Below are 17,324 nucleotides of genomic sequence, written 5' to 3'. Positions count from 1 at the left end.
AAATTGACCTGTGGTAAGTGATTGGTCTCCTGGGACTGGGAGCAACCTGAATATTTTATGATCTATGGTGCAAGTGACCATTTATCATTAAGTACAGCTTGCTTGGGTGGCAAGATAGTGCACCAGGGGACTGTCTGTGACCCCATGGTAAGACTGTTATAGGAGTTCACATTTGTTACTGAGTTGGTGAAATCTAACACTAGAACATACCACCAGTTTGGAGTGTCAGCCCTGCTTTCTGACAGTCTGCCCTGAGGTTGACACTGTCGTGAGCCACTTCAGACTGCATGACGGGGGGTTAGCATGTTACAGACTCTTGTAGTAAGCTATAAATCCAATGTTTTTATTAAGAACATGATTTTTAGTGTCTAGCAAAGTTATGAATTTGAAACCAGACAATCACTATGCTCTCAAATGAACTCACACAGGAGAATGATAAAAGACAAAAACATCGTATCACCTGTGGGTGAACACTTTTCACAAAGCAATCACTCTATATCTGACCTATCAGGCCTCATCCTCAAAGAAAACCTGTGCAACACTTTCAAAAGATGAGTCTAGGAGCTTAAATTCATAACTTTGCTAGATACTAAAAATCATGAAAGCTTATGCTCTAATAAATTTGTTAGTCTCTAAGGTGCCACAAGTACTCCTTTTCTTTTTGCGAATACTGACTAACATGGCTGCTACTATGAAACCGGTCTTAATAAAGACACTGGATTTATGACTTATTAGAACAATCTGTAACTCACTAACCTCCCATTTTGTCCTGTGACAACAGGAGTGATAACAGTCCATTTCACCTTGAATGGTTCTTTAGAATATGTACTAACTAGGGCTGTCGATTAATCACAGTTAACTCATGTGATTAACTCCAAAAAATTAATCATGATTAAAAAAATTAATTACGATTAATCGCAGTTTTAATCACACTGTTAAACAGCAGAATACCACTTGAAATTTATTAAATATTTTGGATATTTTTCTACATTTTCATATATATTATATTCTGTGTTGTAATTGAAATCAAAGTGTATATTATTTTTATTATAAATATTTGCAATGTAAAATTGATAAACAAAAGAAATCGTATTTTTCAGTTCACCTCATACAAGTACTGTAGTGCAATCTCTGTCATGAAAGTGCAACTTACAATGTAGATTTTTTTTGTTACACAACTGGCCTCAAAAACAATGTAAAACTTCAGAGCCTACAAGTTCATTCCTTCCTACTTCTTGTTCAGCCAATCGCTAAGACAAACAAGTTGGTTTACATTTGCAGGAGATAATGATATCCTCTTCTTATTTACAATGCCACCAGAATGTGAAAACTTGTTTGTCTGAACGATTGGCTGAACAAGAAGTCGGACTGAGTGGACTTGCAGGCTCGAACATTTTATATTGTTTTATTTTTGAATGCAGTTTTTTTAACATAATTCTACATTTGTAAGTTCTACTTTCACAATAAAGAGATTGCACTACAGTACTTGTATTAGGTGAATTGAAAAATACTATTTCTTCTGTTTTTTTACAGTGTAAATACTTGTAATCAAAATTAAATGTAAAGTGAGCCCTGTACACTTTGTATTCTGTTTTGTAATTGAAATCAGTGTATTTGAAAATGTAGAAACACTAAAAAATATTCAAATAAATGGTATTCTATTATTAACAGTGCAATTAATCGTGATTAATTTTTTTAATGGTTTGACAGCCCTAATACTAACTATCTGTTTGACTTTGCATTTAGCTGTGATACTCCGAGTACCTTTCCCAGACCTGACAAAGAGCACTGTGTGGCTCAAAAGCTAGTCTCTCTCACCAACAGAAGTTGGTCCAATAAAATATATTACCTCACTCACTTTGTCTCACTAATAACATTGTCACTCAGAGTTCTTAAATTTTTCTTCTGCTTTCAAGTTTTATTACATGTTAGCTGTTTGTTCTGCTATTTGAACTCCTTGGTGGAGAGGGATTTATAAACTAAAACAACGCAGTTATTAATTTATGTGTGTAATCTCTACTCATGTGAAGAATGTCATTGATTTCTGATGAAACTACTCAAATGAGTAGAAATTATTTTCATGTGACTAAAAGGTTTAAAGATTTTTCCTAAGCATCTCCTACTCTTTATAAATTTTTGAATGTTCATAACAACTGCCCCCATCCTCCATAGCACTGGAATTAATTATGGAAGAATAGCTACTTAAAGAGTTACCATGCAGTGTTTTTAGCTGAAAATTTGTACATCCACAATCATACACCTTAAAATTACTCCAACTACTATATATCATAGATGATGCACTTCAGCTTTATTCTGCTTCCTCAACCTGTTCTTCTGCAACTACTTCCAAGTGATAAGAATTGTGTATATTTGGTGCAACAGTATGTCGAATCAGGAGGGGGCAGTTTGGTGAAGGGGGTGATGTGAAGCTTGTGTGCACAGTTAAGGTTGGGTGTGCACAGTTAAGATTTTAGTATATGTCAATACCAAAGATTCACATCACTGCAACATACATAAGAACAACCATACTGCGTCAGACCAAAGGTCCATCTAGCCCAGTATCCTGTCTTCCGACAGTGGCCAATGCCAGGTGCCCCAGAGGGAATGAACATTGATGACATCTTCATCATCTGGACCCATGGAAAAGAAGCCCTTGAGGAATTCCACCATGATTTCAACAATTTCCATCCTACCATCAACATCAGCCTGGACCAGTCCACACAAGAGATCCATTTCCTGGACACTACGGTGCTAATAAGCAATGGTCACAAACACCACCCTATACCAGAAACCTACATGCCTCCAGCTTTCATCCAGACAAAATCACACGATCCATTGTCTAAAATCAAGCTCTAAGATACAACTGCATTTGCTCCAACCCCTCAAACAGAGACAAACACCTACAAGATCTCTATCAAGCATTCTTACAACTAAATACCCACCTGCTGAAGCGAAGAAACAGATTGACAGAGTCAGAAGAGTACCCAGAAGTCACCTACTACAGGACAGGTCCAACAAAGAAAATAACAGAACGCCGCTAGCCATCACCTTCAGGCCCCAACTAAAACCTCTCCAATGCATCAAGGATCTACAACCTATCCTGAAGGACGACGCATCACTCTCACAGATCTTGGGAGACAGGCCAGTCTTTGCTTACAGACAGCCCCCCAACCTGAAGCAAATACTCACCAGCAACCACACACCACACAACAGAACCACTAACCCAGGAACCTATCCTTGCAACAAAGCCCATTGCCAACTATGTCCACATATCTATTCAGGGGACACCATCATAGGCCTAAATCACATCAGCCACACTATCAGAGGCTCATTCACCTGCGCACCTACCAATGTGATATATGCCATCATGTGCCAGCAATGCCCCTCTGCCATGTACATTGGCCAAACTGGACAGTCTCTACGTAAAAGAATAAATGGACACAAATCAGACGTCAAGAATTATAACATTCAAAAACCTGTTGGAGAACACTTCAATCTCTCTGGTCACTCGATTACAGACCTAAAAGTGGCAATACTTCAACAAAAAAACTTCAAAAACAGACTCCAACGAGAGACTGCTGAATTTGAATTAATTTGCAAACTGGACACAATTAACTTAGGCTTGAATAGAGACTGGGAGTGGATGGGTCATTACACAAAGTAAAACTATTTCCCCATGTTATCCCCCCTCCTCACCTCCCACTGTTCCTCAGACATTCTTGTCAACTGCTGGAAATGGCCCACCTTGATTATCACTACAAAAGGTTTTATCCCCCCCGCTCTCCTGCTGGTAATAGCTCACCGTAAGTGATCACTCTGGTTACCGTGTGTATGGTAACACACATTGTTTCATGTTCTCTATGTATATAAATCTCCCCACTGTATTTTCCACTGAATTCATCCGATGAAGTGAGCTGTAGCTCACAAAAGCTTATGCTCAAATAAATTTGTTAGTCTTTAAGGTGCCACAAGTCCTCCTTTTCTTTTTATGAACAGAACAGGTAATCATGAAGTGATCCATCCCCAGTCACCCATTCCCAGCTTTTAGAACAATGGAGCAACTGAATCATTGTAAAATAATATTTATTGGGGATGGTGGTACCAGAGAAATCATGGGGTGGTTTCCTCTTGACAAGAAGCTTTTGTGGAGGGTTGGGTAGAAGTCTGCAGGATCTTCGTGTGTGAGGTCTGAGAAGCAGGCCATGGCACTAGCTGCAGGCCTACTACTGCCAGTGATACCAGTACTAAGAGGCTAAGCAAGACTTTTGTGGCTGCATACACCTCCAGGGTAGTTGGGTTCAGTACCATCTGCTCCATAACAGCCCATAACTGGACCTGGCACAGGCTCCGGAGGCAGCAGTCCTCCTTTTGGAGGCAAGGAGTGCTGTAGGGATGGCCTCTCTTCCAAATGCTTTATGGAGCATCCCCCTCTGTCAAGCTTCAGGACTGACATAGAAAAGTGAAAGACGGAACCTGAGGAAGGTCTGAGTCGCTTCTTTAGTACAGGGGAACAGGACAGAAAAGCCGCAGACATGTCTGGTGGAGCATACCATACTGAAGTTGATGTACTTCAGCTCTTCTCCCTATGTGACTACTCCTATGGGGATGGAAGTGTTGCTTCCAAAAGGAAGCATTTAAGCCTCGCTGCCCGATCTTTTTTTGAGCGTGGCTTGAAACCTTTACAGATGTGACATTAGGAGAATCCCACATCCTTGACAAAACATTTCAGGCAGGTTGAATGCAGGTCGTTGACCAGCATAGGTTTTCCGCAGGATCTGCAGGACTTAAACGCTGGCAAGCGAAGCATCATTCTGGTACCAGTACCAAAAGAGGAAATAATGGTCAAACAAAAGACCAAAAATGGAAACTTAGCCCTAAAACTGTCAAAATTTCAATAAACTAAACATAAATAACTGTTGTTGTATGCAGTGTTGTACCTCCTATGACGGTCCCAGGATATTAGAAAGATAAGGTGGGTGAAGTAATATCTTCTACTTGACCTCTCTCATCAACAGAAGTTGGTCCAATAAAAGATATTACCTCACCCTTGTCTCTAAAACAAACTACAAATTTACAACTACACCTCTACTCAGATATAACGCGGTCTGCGGGAGCCAAAAAATCTTACCGTATTATATGTGAAACCGCATTATATCAAACTTGCTTTGGCCCCCCTGCTCCTTGTCCCCTGACCGCCCCCTCCAGAGACCCCCGTCCCTAATCACCACAGGACCCCACCACCTACCCAACCCCCCTGCTCCCTGTCTCCTGACTGCCCCAACCCCTATCCACACCCCAGCCCCCGACAGGCACTCACCGGCTGCGGCGGCAAGCGGAGCGACGGGGCCCCAGCCAGCTCCACTCTGCCAACTCCCAGCTGCAATGCTCCACTTCCCACCACCGGTGAGTGCAGGGAGATGGGGAAAGGACGCTCCCTGCACTCACTGGTGGCATGAAGCAGAGCGCCGTGGAGCGGGCTGGGACCGGGCTGCTCCACTTTCGCCACTGCCAGTGAGTGTGGGGGGTGGGGAGGGACGGATCCCTTCTCCCAAGCCCCCTCCCCTGAGCGACACAGCTGGGGTCGGGGCGAGGGAAGTGGAGCGGGCTGCTCCCAGCCCCCAGCTAATCACCCAAGCCACTCTGGGTCTGTGGGGCCCCCAAAGTGCCCCCCCCACAGCTCCTGCCTCCCAGACGCAGGGGGAGGGGTGTGTGGAGGGCCTGCTTTACCACATTGTATGAGATCCCATGTTATATCGGGTCACGTTATATCAGGGAAGAGGGGTATATAGAAAGAAAAGCAAGGGAAGTACTGAATTAATCAAGTCTGGAATTACTCTGACAACTGTGACTGGTGATAAGAAGGAACTGAGGGGGGCCAGAGGTGTTCCCTCTTTTATCAGCACACAGTGGCACATGGTGACAGAGGGCACTTGAGCTACCCCAATGGGTACCACTGAGGAAAAAAAATCTCCAACATCCAAGCAGAGAGCACACACATACCTACAGTGGAACTGACATGTGCAATTACTCAAAGAAGAGCTACAAGGTACCTAGTTTGTGTTAAAAGTGTCATGGGAGCTTTAATTACGAACAGCCAAGGCTTCAATTTTACTATCTTAAAGTATTTTGGAAGGTAAATGGTAAGTTAATTTGTGAATTTTGATGCAATTTAAAATAGTTTAGAACCTTACAAATCTGCAAGAGAAAATCCAATTTCAGTTCATATGCCATAATATTCTGATTTATTTGTAAATTTCCTGATGTTAAATGCTACACTGCAATAATGCAAGGGAAAAATGCCCTTAATCTCTAACAGCCATGCCATCTGTTTCAGTAACAAAACCCAGCTTTAATCATGTAAAAGTTCAAATACCCACAGATCATTGAAGAACTGGTTGTTCAAACCAGGGTCATGTATCTCCTGCGTCAATGTCATTTAACTCATGTGTGCTGAGTGCTATGTTATTTTGGTATTAAAGGACTAAAAAGCTATGGTATATTTTAAAAGCTGTGACAATCTAATGAGTAAGGACTCAGTTTAACAAAGCATCTAAGTATTTAGGAGTACAGTATAAGCTACAGTAACTCCTCACTTAAAGTCATCCTGGTTAACATTGTTTCATTGTTACGTTGCTGATCTATTAGAGAACATGCTCGTTTAAAGTTGCGCAATGCTCCCTTAGAACATTGTTTGGCAGCCACCTGCTTTGTCCACTGCTTGCAGAAAGAGCAGCCCGTTGCAGCTAGCTGGTGGGGGCTGGGAACTGGGGTGAACCAGCAGCCCCCCATCAGCTCCCCACTCCCCTCAATTCCCTGTGCTGCAGCCTCCCAACAGACTATCAATTGATAGGCAGTTCAGCTGTCCCTCCCCTCACTGCCATGTGGGGCTCCTGCCTTCTGCCTTGGAGCTACTCCTGGGAGCCTCCTGCTTGCTGTACGGGGGGGGGGGAGAGGAGGAAGAACTGGGCTAATATGTCAGGGTGTCCCCTCCCCCCTGCATCCCGCTTACACCATCTCCATAGAGCATGGGGGAGACACAACAGGGCTCAGAACAGAGGGAGCTTGCTGGTAGCAGGGGCTGTCTCAACTTGCTGATCTACTTAAAAACGCAATGTACTTAGAGCGGGGTCCGCATACTTAAAGGGGCAATGTGCATTTCTCTCTCTCCCTCGCACACACACACAGGTAAGAGAGTCTCTGTCTGCCATGCTGTCTCCCCTCCCTCCATTTGTGCTGCCTTGTAGAGTGTGAGGCTACATTAACAACAATCTTGTTATTACATTAACAACAATGCATCCGATGAAGTGAGTTGTAGCTCACGAAAGCTTATGCTCAAATAAATTTGTTAGTCTCTAAGGTGCCACAAGTACTCCTTTTCTTTATTAACAACGTGTTAACCCTTGAGGGCTCAGCTGTTCTACTTCATCATTTAGTAGTAAGGCATTCCCTGGGAAATATACCACCCTCTGACTTCACCATCTCAACCAAGCCTCACAATCATCACTGCTATGTACAGTATTAAATTGTTTGTTTAAAACTTACACTGTTTATATACATATAATATAGTCTTTTGTCTAAAAAAAATTTCCCTGGAACCTAGCCGCCCCTATTTACATTAATTCTTATGGGGAAATTGGATTTGCTTAACATCGTTTTGTTTAAAGTCACATTTTTCAGGAACATAACTACAACATTAAGCGAGGAGTTACTGTATTTTATTGGACATTTTCTTCATAGATGCAGTAATGCAAATTCTAGTGCATTTTAGGCCTACAAAATAGACTGGGTAATAGAAGACACTGCAGCAGAGCAATGTCAAGAGACATTGTTGAACTGAACTCTATAAATCTTTTTAATTCCATAGAACATCTCAGCTTCACTTAAAAAGTTATTAGGGATTGAGGAACTTGGGAAAAAAACATCCTTGCCTTACAAATTTTTTAAAATGATTTCAAAACACGATTTGGGTGTCAATATCTATTCAAACAGAGCTTCTTTCCCTGAAAACAATTTATTCTTTCATTATAGTAAATGCCTCCCCTGAGCTCGCTGAATATTTGAGAATAATGACCTTCCTCCTTTTACTTTAGAAGTATCCTTCTCAAGCCAAAATTTAATTTTAAAAGTGGGTTTATCTTTTATTTAAGTCTGACAGCTTGACTCATGGTAACTGCAACTGGAATAACTAAATCAGTTCTAATTCATATTTTAGTTAGTTATTTTATTGCATATCTGTGTGTGGAAACATACTTCAGAAAAAAAAGTGCTATATTTCAATGGAATTTGTATTCATTTTTTGTCAACTTAAATTTCACTGAAATAAGGTGAATTTAGTCAGAAATAAAAATGAGCAAACAAAATATGCAATGAAATAGCAAAAGGTGTGAATTTACAGCTGATTGAGCTAGTTTGGTTGCAGTTAGCATGTAAACAAGACCTTAGAGAAACTTGAAGAACATACTGGGTGAAATACTGGTCTTACTGAAGTCAATGCGAGCTTTCCTGTTGACTTCAATTGGACCAGGAGTTCACCGGTTGTATGTATGGAATGCTCTCTCTAGTGGATTATCCTTTTGATCCATTGTCTATGTTTCAAAATCCTTTTGTTTACAAAAAACATGTATGAATTCTGGGTGTTAAACATGCAATACCCAGTGACTCTATTATAAGGAATACATACAAGAGCGCAAGTTGCATTTTTAAATAAGCCTCTCTGAGTTTTGAAAACAGTCTTGAAAATAATGGCCCCTAGCATGCTATAAATTCAGAAAGGTAGTCCATATTTATTTTTTAATTCTCAGTAGGATTACTAATGCTATGAAATTATGAAAAAAACACTGAGCTGTTTCAGATTAACTGACAAACAACTTTAAAACTGGCATACTAAAACACACGATTATATATATTTCCAGAATGAATTACTATGCTCTGTTAACATGTTGGGATTCTGATGTCAAATGTTTTATATCTTTTTTATTAGGGATAAATCTTAAAATAAAACAAGAACAAACATTTCTGTTTCTATATTTATTGATACAATTATTTTAAAATTTATGAAAATTTTCCATTAATCCATTTCTGCTAATGAAGCCAACAATTATAAAATAACACTTAAAATTTGTGTTAAGTATGAAGATGTGGGAAAGAATGACTGTCTTAATAATTTACAAAAATACTAAATTATGGATGTACATCTCACTTTAAATAAACCCTCTGATAAGTCATATTGCAATCTACAGACATCAGCTAAAGAATTTCAGTATGCTACATACAAAATTAACAATATAAAGAATATCAAAAATGGTCATTTGTTCTGGTTACCAATGTCCGCTATCTAACATTAGCAATACTGCCCAATTATAGGATCCCCACCAAGGCATTAATCTTCATAAGTATCTTATTAGAGAGTGGAGGGTGCTCATGATTTACAATGTATGCAATTACAAAATCATCTGCACAATCCACTGATCGCCATTTTTAGTACCCTACGTTTAAGAACAAAAGAAGATTATTTGATAGAGTTTTGTATTTTTTAAACTATTAAAACTGAATCATGTTCTTCACTGTTTTGGAGAGAATATGATCAACAATTCTGCATTTGATTTTCCTCAGATTATTTTTAATTTTCTACAACTATATACCAGCTGATGTTTAGATTTAGACTGAGCAGCCAATGAGGTACAACACTAGTTGCCAGCAAGGCTTTGTATTACACTGGCTACCAGCATGGTACATAACTGGTTACTCCAGAGATGGAGAGCTTTAAAAACACTACAGTAGAGTGCAATATAAGGGCTATACTATAACTATATTAAGTAACTGAAATAATTGATCATAAAAAAGACAGAAAACTTCAGATTCCTAATGTTATTTTCACCATATGTGTAAATTAAATATTAAATATTTCACATTCTTAATATAGTTAGACAGGGGATGGATATTTGTTATTTTTGGTCCTTAATGACATTAATTTTAAAATTTACTACGTAGACCCTCTGCTCAAACTGTGCAACCTTCTTTGCAACTAAGCATTCAAAATGTGACATTAAGAAATCACAGAAGGAAGGCGTATTTATTTGCATAGTGTTTAAGAACATGGTTGGGGTCAGGTGACCCTGTTAGGAGTAGTTGGTCATACAGACCAAACTTCGCTATATATGTCCTGCTGCTGTAATCAAGATGTGAGAGGAGGAAGATCTGACCAGCCTTAACAGTAAACATTTTCTTTTGAAAAAATTAAGTTTTTATTTTAAAAACAGGTTTATCTTCTTTCCCATCTTAAGTATTACAGCCATCACAAAATAAAATGGCAGCAGCATGGGACGAATACGCAAAGGGAGATCTCATTTTTATTTTGAAATATTTTGTTATTTAGCATCATAATATTGCACAAAAGTTGTAGTATGATTTCTTGCTGTTTCTTTTGAGGAGCAGAAGGGGAGGGAAGGGTCTCTTCTCACATATGAAATCTGACAAATATCCAAAACCTTGCTCTGCATTGACATGTAGTTGGATATTTTATAAGCCAGTTTTCAACTCAGACTTCATACAATTTACATTCTGCTCGAGAGCAAGACACATGTACAATTACCTACCTCTTTCTGATCAAGCTGTAAAGAGGATTTTATCAAGTCTCTGAGTGCAGTAAGCTGTTTCTTTTCTTCATCTTGTGTCTGCTTTATCTGCGGAAGGAAAAATTACTGGTATTATTTCCTTTTCTAAAAGCAACTTTTACTGTCAATGTTTAAATTCACCAAATTTGGCACTGTGATGGGGTGTATTTGGCCTTCGTAGCCCCTGCTTGAGGCCCCGCTGCTCTGCTACGCTTGCCCCAGGAAGCAGCGAGATAGAAGAAAAAGTGGAACAAAGGTGGGTCCTCCATGCCTTTCTGGTGAGGCCTCACTGACGCAACCATGTTGGAAGCTAAAGAAACCTGGTCCTCCAAGGTCTAAAAGGGGTAGGGACAGTCAAGCCAATCAGAGCCCTCAGGCTCAGATAACAGGAGCAGCAGGGCCTTAGCAGGTCATCCTGGCTGAAACCAGAGGAGTGAGAAAGAGAGCTCCTCTATGGCTTGGAGATAGAAAAGAACTGAAGGATGCTGGCCCTGAAATAGGGCTGGAAATAAAAAGGGTCTGGTAGGAGAGGACCAGAGAAATAGCAACGGACTTAAGTAAGCAGTAAGTGGCTGCTGTGTATTGGGTTCCTGTGTTGGAACTCAGATGAGTTGAGTTGAACTACCAGCCACAGCTAAGGTATAAACCCCAAGAAGGGGACAGGCTTTATTTGGGAGCCTGAACAAACAGCCCAATTTAAAGTGCCCAGAGCCAGGGCTAAAGACCTGAGCGAGGGCAAACAGACTGTTTAGTTATTGCACTCGGATACCCCAGAAAGGGTTCATTCAGACTTTGTGACTGGGTTGGAAAGCCAAGCCACTGAAGGAAGACCCAATAAGGTTGGCCAGCAGCCTGAAGGGAGCACCAGAGATAAGCAAAGCACTGTGATAGCACACCCCGCCACTCAGAGCTGTTACAGTCACCCATGAAAATCAAACATGCAGTAGTCTACTCCTTATGTATTTATCCTCTATACACATATACCTCAAAAGCAAGCCAAAGTGAATGTATATTGAGAAATAGCCTCTTCAGTCTCTGCAAATGGATAGCATGTACTTTCTTGCCATATGTTAATGGTTCATTATAGTTAACACAACCAAATTAGTCTCCAAAGTCTTAATATTTCAAATAAGCTTGACAGCTGGTTTATAACTAGACTGGAAATGGAAATAGTTTAATTCAACCATATACATACAGTCTGGGAGCATGTGTAATTCTGTGGGCAGAGGTAAGGGTGATGTCATCTGATTCGTAAAAGTCTACATAATCTCAGTTTCAATGGTGTCAACTTCTGCAGCATGATAGGAGAGAATCGCTGCCATCCTGGCTCCCAGGTTGAGGTCCACCAGTTGGTAGAAATTTTGATAATACAGTGTTGTTGGAAATGGATTGAGCTGAGTATCATTCAAAAACCCTATCTCCCTTGAAAAAAATGGTATCAAATATGACAAATCCTAGAACAATTATGTAAATATATATTTAAGAAAATGTTTTAAAATATATTTTTTAATTATACTTTAACACAGGCATGTCAAACATGCAGTCCTCACGAAGATAAATTGTGGCCTTGACTGACAGTACTGTGTTATCAGTTAATGTCCAGAACATACCTGCTAAATTTTTTTAAGGTTACAGATTACTCTAAATGGAAGGAGTGCTTCAAGTTGATTTGCCATCATCAGCAAAACAAGAAGTGGTTCCGTGGTACTGATTATCAGCTTTATTTATTATGCCAAAAGAGTTGTAATGAGGCACTGGTTAAGACGTCAGCTCCAGCCAGAAATTACTGGAATTCATCTGCAAATGGTATGCATGTAGTTACATAACATATATTACATAACATAATTAATTACAATTCCAAAGTAATTTATTACAAAATCCTTATTTTTACTTTGGTCTTGATCCTTTTAGGCATTAATGGGGAGACAAAGAGTACTGACTAACTACTGAATCTTTGGAGATTAACTGTGGAAGACCTGGTTAAACACAATGCTTGGTGGCACTTTAAATGCAGTAAGAAGTGCACCCATAACCTGAATTTAGCAAGGCTAGAGAGGAAGTACATTGCGCATCAGGAAAAAGTTGAAGATGCTGGGATATGTGCTAGCTGTGGGCAAGACTCACCTTATACTAGTTCCCATGGTACATGTTTTGAGAACACCTGCTTCTTCTCTGGTAAGCTGGAAGCCCAATGGCATCCATTAAATATAGTTTCAACACATGAGACAAGTGAGAAACTATATGAAGTAGTCACCCTTAACGAGAACATTCCCTGGAAAATAAAGTTTTAAGTGGCTGCATTGATCCAAAAGACACCAACACATACAACACTGCCTATCACATCAACTATGCTAAGAATATATGTAATGTGTTGCATCAAAAGTAAAAGAAAAATTCTGGTTTTACTACTGCAAACTGTACAACTCAACTGGAGTTGACTAATTGTCTCGCAGAGGCTCTAAAGAATGGGAAAGTGGTGGTGATGGCTGATACAGAAGCTAAATAGAAAGAAATATATGCTTTGAACGGGATCGAAGAGGAACAAATGTTTAGCAGAAAGGCTCTTAGAGCACTTATTGAAGATGAACTGTGGGCTACGAACATTGCTTTTTGCAATCCAGTCCACAGAAATGAATCTCAGCACATATCTTTAAAAGCTTCAAAAGAAGTGACACTATCAAAAACAGAAAAAAAGAGCTGATTTCAACAGTAATATTAAGACACTGTTTGCAGCTGCTAAAATTTTACAGAAAGGCATTTTGTCCTGCATGCAGTATGTTGGGAGTTTCAGGGACCCATAGACGATGCCAAACCTGAATAAAAGATATGGAAATGTCTGACCCTGACATATGGGAGAAATTTTGAAAAGGAAACGTGGCTGTTAGAAGGTTGCCTCTTGGCCACTTCTGTCCACATGATGCCCTAAAACAAGAAAACAGAGCTTTGAAAGTCCTTGGGGGGGAGAGGGGCGGGTTGGTGGGCGTAACAGTATACAAATGCTCTTTCCTGTTTTCCTGATAATCCCGGAACTCCATCGAATTTCAAACGAAACATTAAGCATGGCTGAGATGACTCCCCAGAAGTAACCAAACATCATCTAGTCTCATCAGGTGCTGTTAAATGTCAAGAAGGGTCAATTTTAAAGCTACAGGATGATCTTACTCTCACTGAAAACCAATTTGCATATGACAGACTAGAGCTCACTAATATCAAGTCTTCAGTGATGATGAGATTACAGACAGGTCATTGTTTACTCATCCTTGTTGTGTCTAGATCTCAGGGTGATACTTTGGGAAAGTAGAAGTTCTCCGTGATACCATGACTGATGGTTGAATGCAAAGGAACAATGTATACATGCCAGGCGAAAAGCAAACTAATGCACAACTTGCATGGTCTTTCTAAGCCAACACCTACTGACAGATTTTCTAGTGCTCTCTGCGAGAAGGTACCCAATACTTCCACAAGATTCTATTTTTGTGCATGCTGCTGGGAATCAGAATCACAGTATATCCCTCCAAGATGTGTTCCTACTACTTGGAACATTAAAAGCTGGCACGTTGCCAGCAATCATATGCTGAGTTTACCATTTCAAGACCAAGATTATAACACTTGCAGAGCTATGTTTGGTGGATATTGTCTAAGAAGCAGAAAGAGAAAAGTTGCCACTGACAAGGGGTACATTTATCCCTGCTACCAAAAGGGCAAACTATCAAGTAATGAAATGGTTTTAGGATGATTAAGTGCATCCAAACTTATCTTCCCGTATTGGGCACGAATCGGTCCTCTAGGAGAACCTGATCACATCAGTTAAGTGTGAAATACCATGCATTCTTGAACCAATCATTCAGCTAATCAAATGCTTGTATACAATGACCAGATGCTCAGCACTCTGCAAATGTCTGGCCAGCAGCCTGCCTGGCATAGAGATGTGTGAGCATGGCATGTACAAGGATCAGTGTGACCACATAGCTAGCAGTGAGGCCCTAGTCAAGGACAACACTGATGATGAATACGTTTTCAGTCCAACATGTCCAGACTAGCTTCCCTAGTATTACCAAAGATCAACGTCTTTTTTATGTAAACAATGCATCCCTATGTTGAAGTATAATTAAAATGTTGGGTTTTAAACATGATCTCAAATACATATCTACATACTTATGTCATGTTTGTCATCATTGTGCTTGTGAGAGAAAGGGCTTTTGAACGATATCCAACTTGACCCATTTCCAATGACACTTATCAAATTTTACCAACTGGAGGATCTGGGAGCAGAAGTAACACGCGCCCGCGCCCCCACCCCCCGGCCACATTACACCATTACGCCACAGAGGGTGACACCACTGAAATTATGATTCTGTAGATTTTTTATAAATCAAATGACACCTTCCTTACCTTTGTATCATTCACTTACTCCCAGAATGAGATTTTAACACATTATGCCCTCAGACTAATAAACTACAAAAGCTAATGGAATTACCATGGTAATGTCTACACAACAAAAACAAACAAACCAATCAACCAAGCAGTAGCAGTCAGAGTGTAAGTCAACTGACTTGGACTTGTGGGGCTTGTGCTACAGGGCTAACAATAGTAGTGTAAATGTTCCTGTTCAGTCTGGAGCTCAGACTCGGAGACCCTCCTCCCTTGCTGGGTTTCTGAGCCAGTACTCCAGTCCTAGCAGGAATATTGACACTGCTATTTTTAGTCCCATAGTGAGAGCCCATGAGCCAAAGTCAATTGCCCAAGGCTCTGAGACACATTGCCACAGGGTTTTTTAAGCCATGTACATGTACCTTATGACTTCAGATTGTGAAATACAAAATTACATTGGTGACACTGAGCTCTAATTCTTTATAATTTTTTGCCTCCAAATCAACAATCATCATTTGCAATATTAGTATTTGAGAGATTACAGAACTTCACAATTCACTCATCAAATGCTGTGTTGTACACAATTCCAAATTAAGTCTGTATTGTCAAGTAGTCCATTATGAAAACCAGACACAGATAAAATTTGTGCTACATTAGTGAATATCTGATGCAAGAATACCCATCCAGTATTATCCACATGGTACAATACTCAAAGCCTCTCTTTGCAGCTGAATAGGTAACTTCTTCCTCAAAGTAAATCATGGTATAACTTACAGAATGCAAAGGTTTTGGGAAACAGTTAGTACCATCTAACAAATAAGATAGTTTGTCCCACCATTTTAGTTACAGTTGAGGCTTGAAGGAACACTTTTTTATTTTTACAGTGTAAATGTGAAGTTAGATTATACTTTTAGCTATTTAGTTATTTCGGTTTACGGATAGCACTTCAGGCTGAATTCAGATGAACAAGCAAAAACATTTTCCTATTTTCAAACATTACATTACCTCAAATTACTTACATTGTATAAATCGGCAGCCAACTTTTCAATATACTGTTTCAATTTATCAGCAGTTTTCAAGCCATCTTGGAAGAAACTACAATGGAAAATACCCGTGATTTATCAGCAATACATGAACTTTCTGTATCAAAAATAACTGAATTTTACATTGAAAATTATACACAACTTACACCCATTGCCAGTTGTCTGAAACCATCTGATGGAATATAGTTTCCACATAGCTCTAATTTGAAAGCACTTTAAAGGTCTGAATGTTATATTTTAATTCTTCACAAATATCCCTTGCTGCATGAATATACAGTATGCCCAAATATATGTAATTTTATGATTGAGTTAATCTTGAAACTGCTTTTGCATACAATTTTTATTTAGTTTTAGCATTTCAGACTTTAGAGTATAAAATGATGTCATGTAAACAGCAAATTCACACATTACACACACTGCAAAAGCCTACATGTATGAGTCTCATAAAACTCTGCAAACCCCACACACATTCACCCAAACTGCATTGCTGGATTCATCAACTGATAGCTAGACATAGGACATACAAACCTCTGTAGATAAACACAATTTTAATCTCTGTCAACTAAGTATTTATTTTAAATGGAAAGCTCTGGGAAAGAGACCCTAATTTATCCACCAGAGACACAAGCTCTTAATTCATGTATTTCTCTCAAGATTTCAATGGCACACTCTCCCTTACCAGAAGAGATTTAACACTGACTTCTACTCCTAGATACCAACATCAATAGAGATAAATTTCATTGTTCTATTTTATCACTGTTAGTAAACATTTTTCTATTTAGCAATTCCTCTCTCTCTCTCATCATAGCTGCACATGAGATCTCTCTCATCTTGTGCATAAATTCAAGACAAAAGCATCTTAAAGTCTAGTTTTGGTAAGTCTGCCTCTGTGCTCCCATCTGTAAAAACTGATATAATTTACCACTTATCTACCGATGTCAAATGGATGCTGACAGGATTACTTGTTTGTAAAATGATTTTGAAGACTAAAAGTACTATGTAAATACTACTTATTATTATGTAGAAGTAAGCAAGTTATCTGTTCATTACATTCCAGTTCCATCTGCTTTGACAGTTAAAATCTGCTTCCTAAACAGCACTAGAGGGTTATGCTGCCTTTTCACTAGACCTACCTCTCTCTCTGGTTCCCTCTTTTCTTTTTGAAGGAAGCAGTTCTTTACTTGCCTGTGGAATCTCTATTTAGGTTGGTCATATTGTAGTCACCATCTTTCCACTTGGAGGAGGACTAGAGAGAGCAGTATTTGGACCAGACAAAGCTATTCCCTAATTAACCTGA

General features: G+C 39.4%; 1 protein-coding gene across 9 annotated transcripts in view; it reads right to left on the bottom strand.

Annotated features, from left to right (window-relative positions):
- Positions 1-17,324, bottom strand: part of ASAP1 (ArfGAP with SH3 domain, ankyrin repeat and PH domain 1) — a 398,854-nt gene that overhangs the window by 127,535 nt on the left and 253,995 nt on the right. For all 9 annotated transcript variants that reach the window (XM_043507341.1, XM_043507340.1, XM_043507342.1 and 6 more), the window contains 2 exons: positions 16,004-16,079; positions 10,596-10,682 (listed from right to left, as the gene is read on the bottom strand). In XM_043507341.1, the coding sequence (XP_043363276.1) occupies positions 10,596-10,682; positions 16,004-16,079 (163 nt within the window). The remainder of the gene's footprint in view (positions 1-10,595; positions 10,683-16,003; positions 16,080-17,324) is intronic.

Source organism: Dermochelys coriacea, chromosome 2 (assembly GCF_009764565.3).
Source record: "Dermochelys coriacea isolate rDerCor1 chromosome 2, rDerCor1.pri.v4, whole genome shotgun sequence".
Classification (NCBI taxonomy): Eukaryota; Metazoa; Chordata; order Testudines; family Dermochelyidae; genus Dermochelys; species Dermochelys coriacea.
This window is presented reverse-complemented; position numbering and strand designations above follow the sequence as displayed.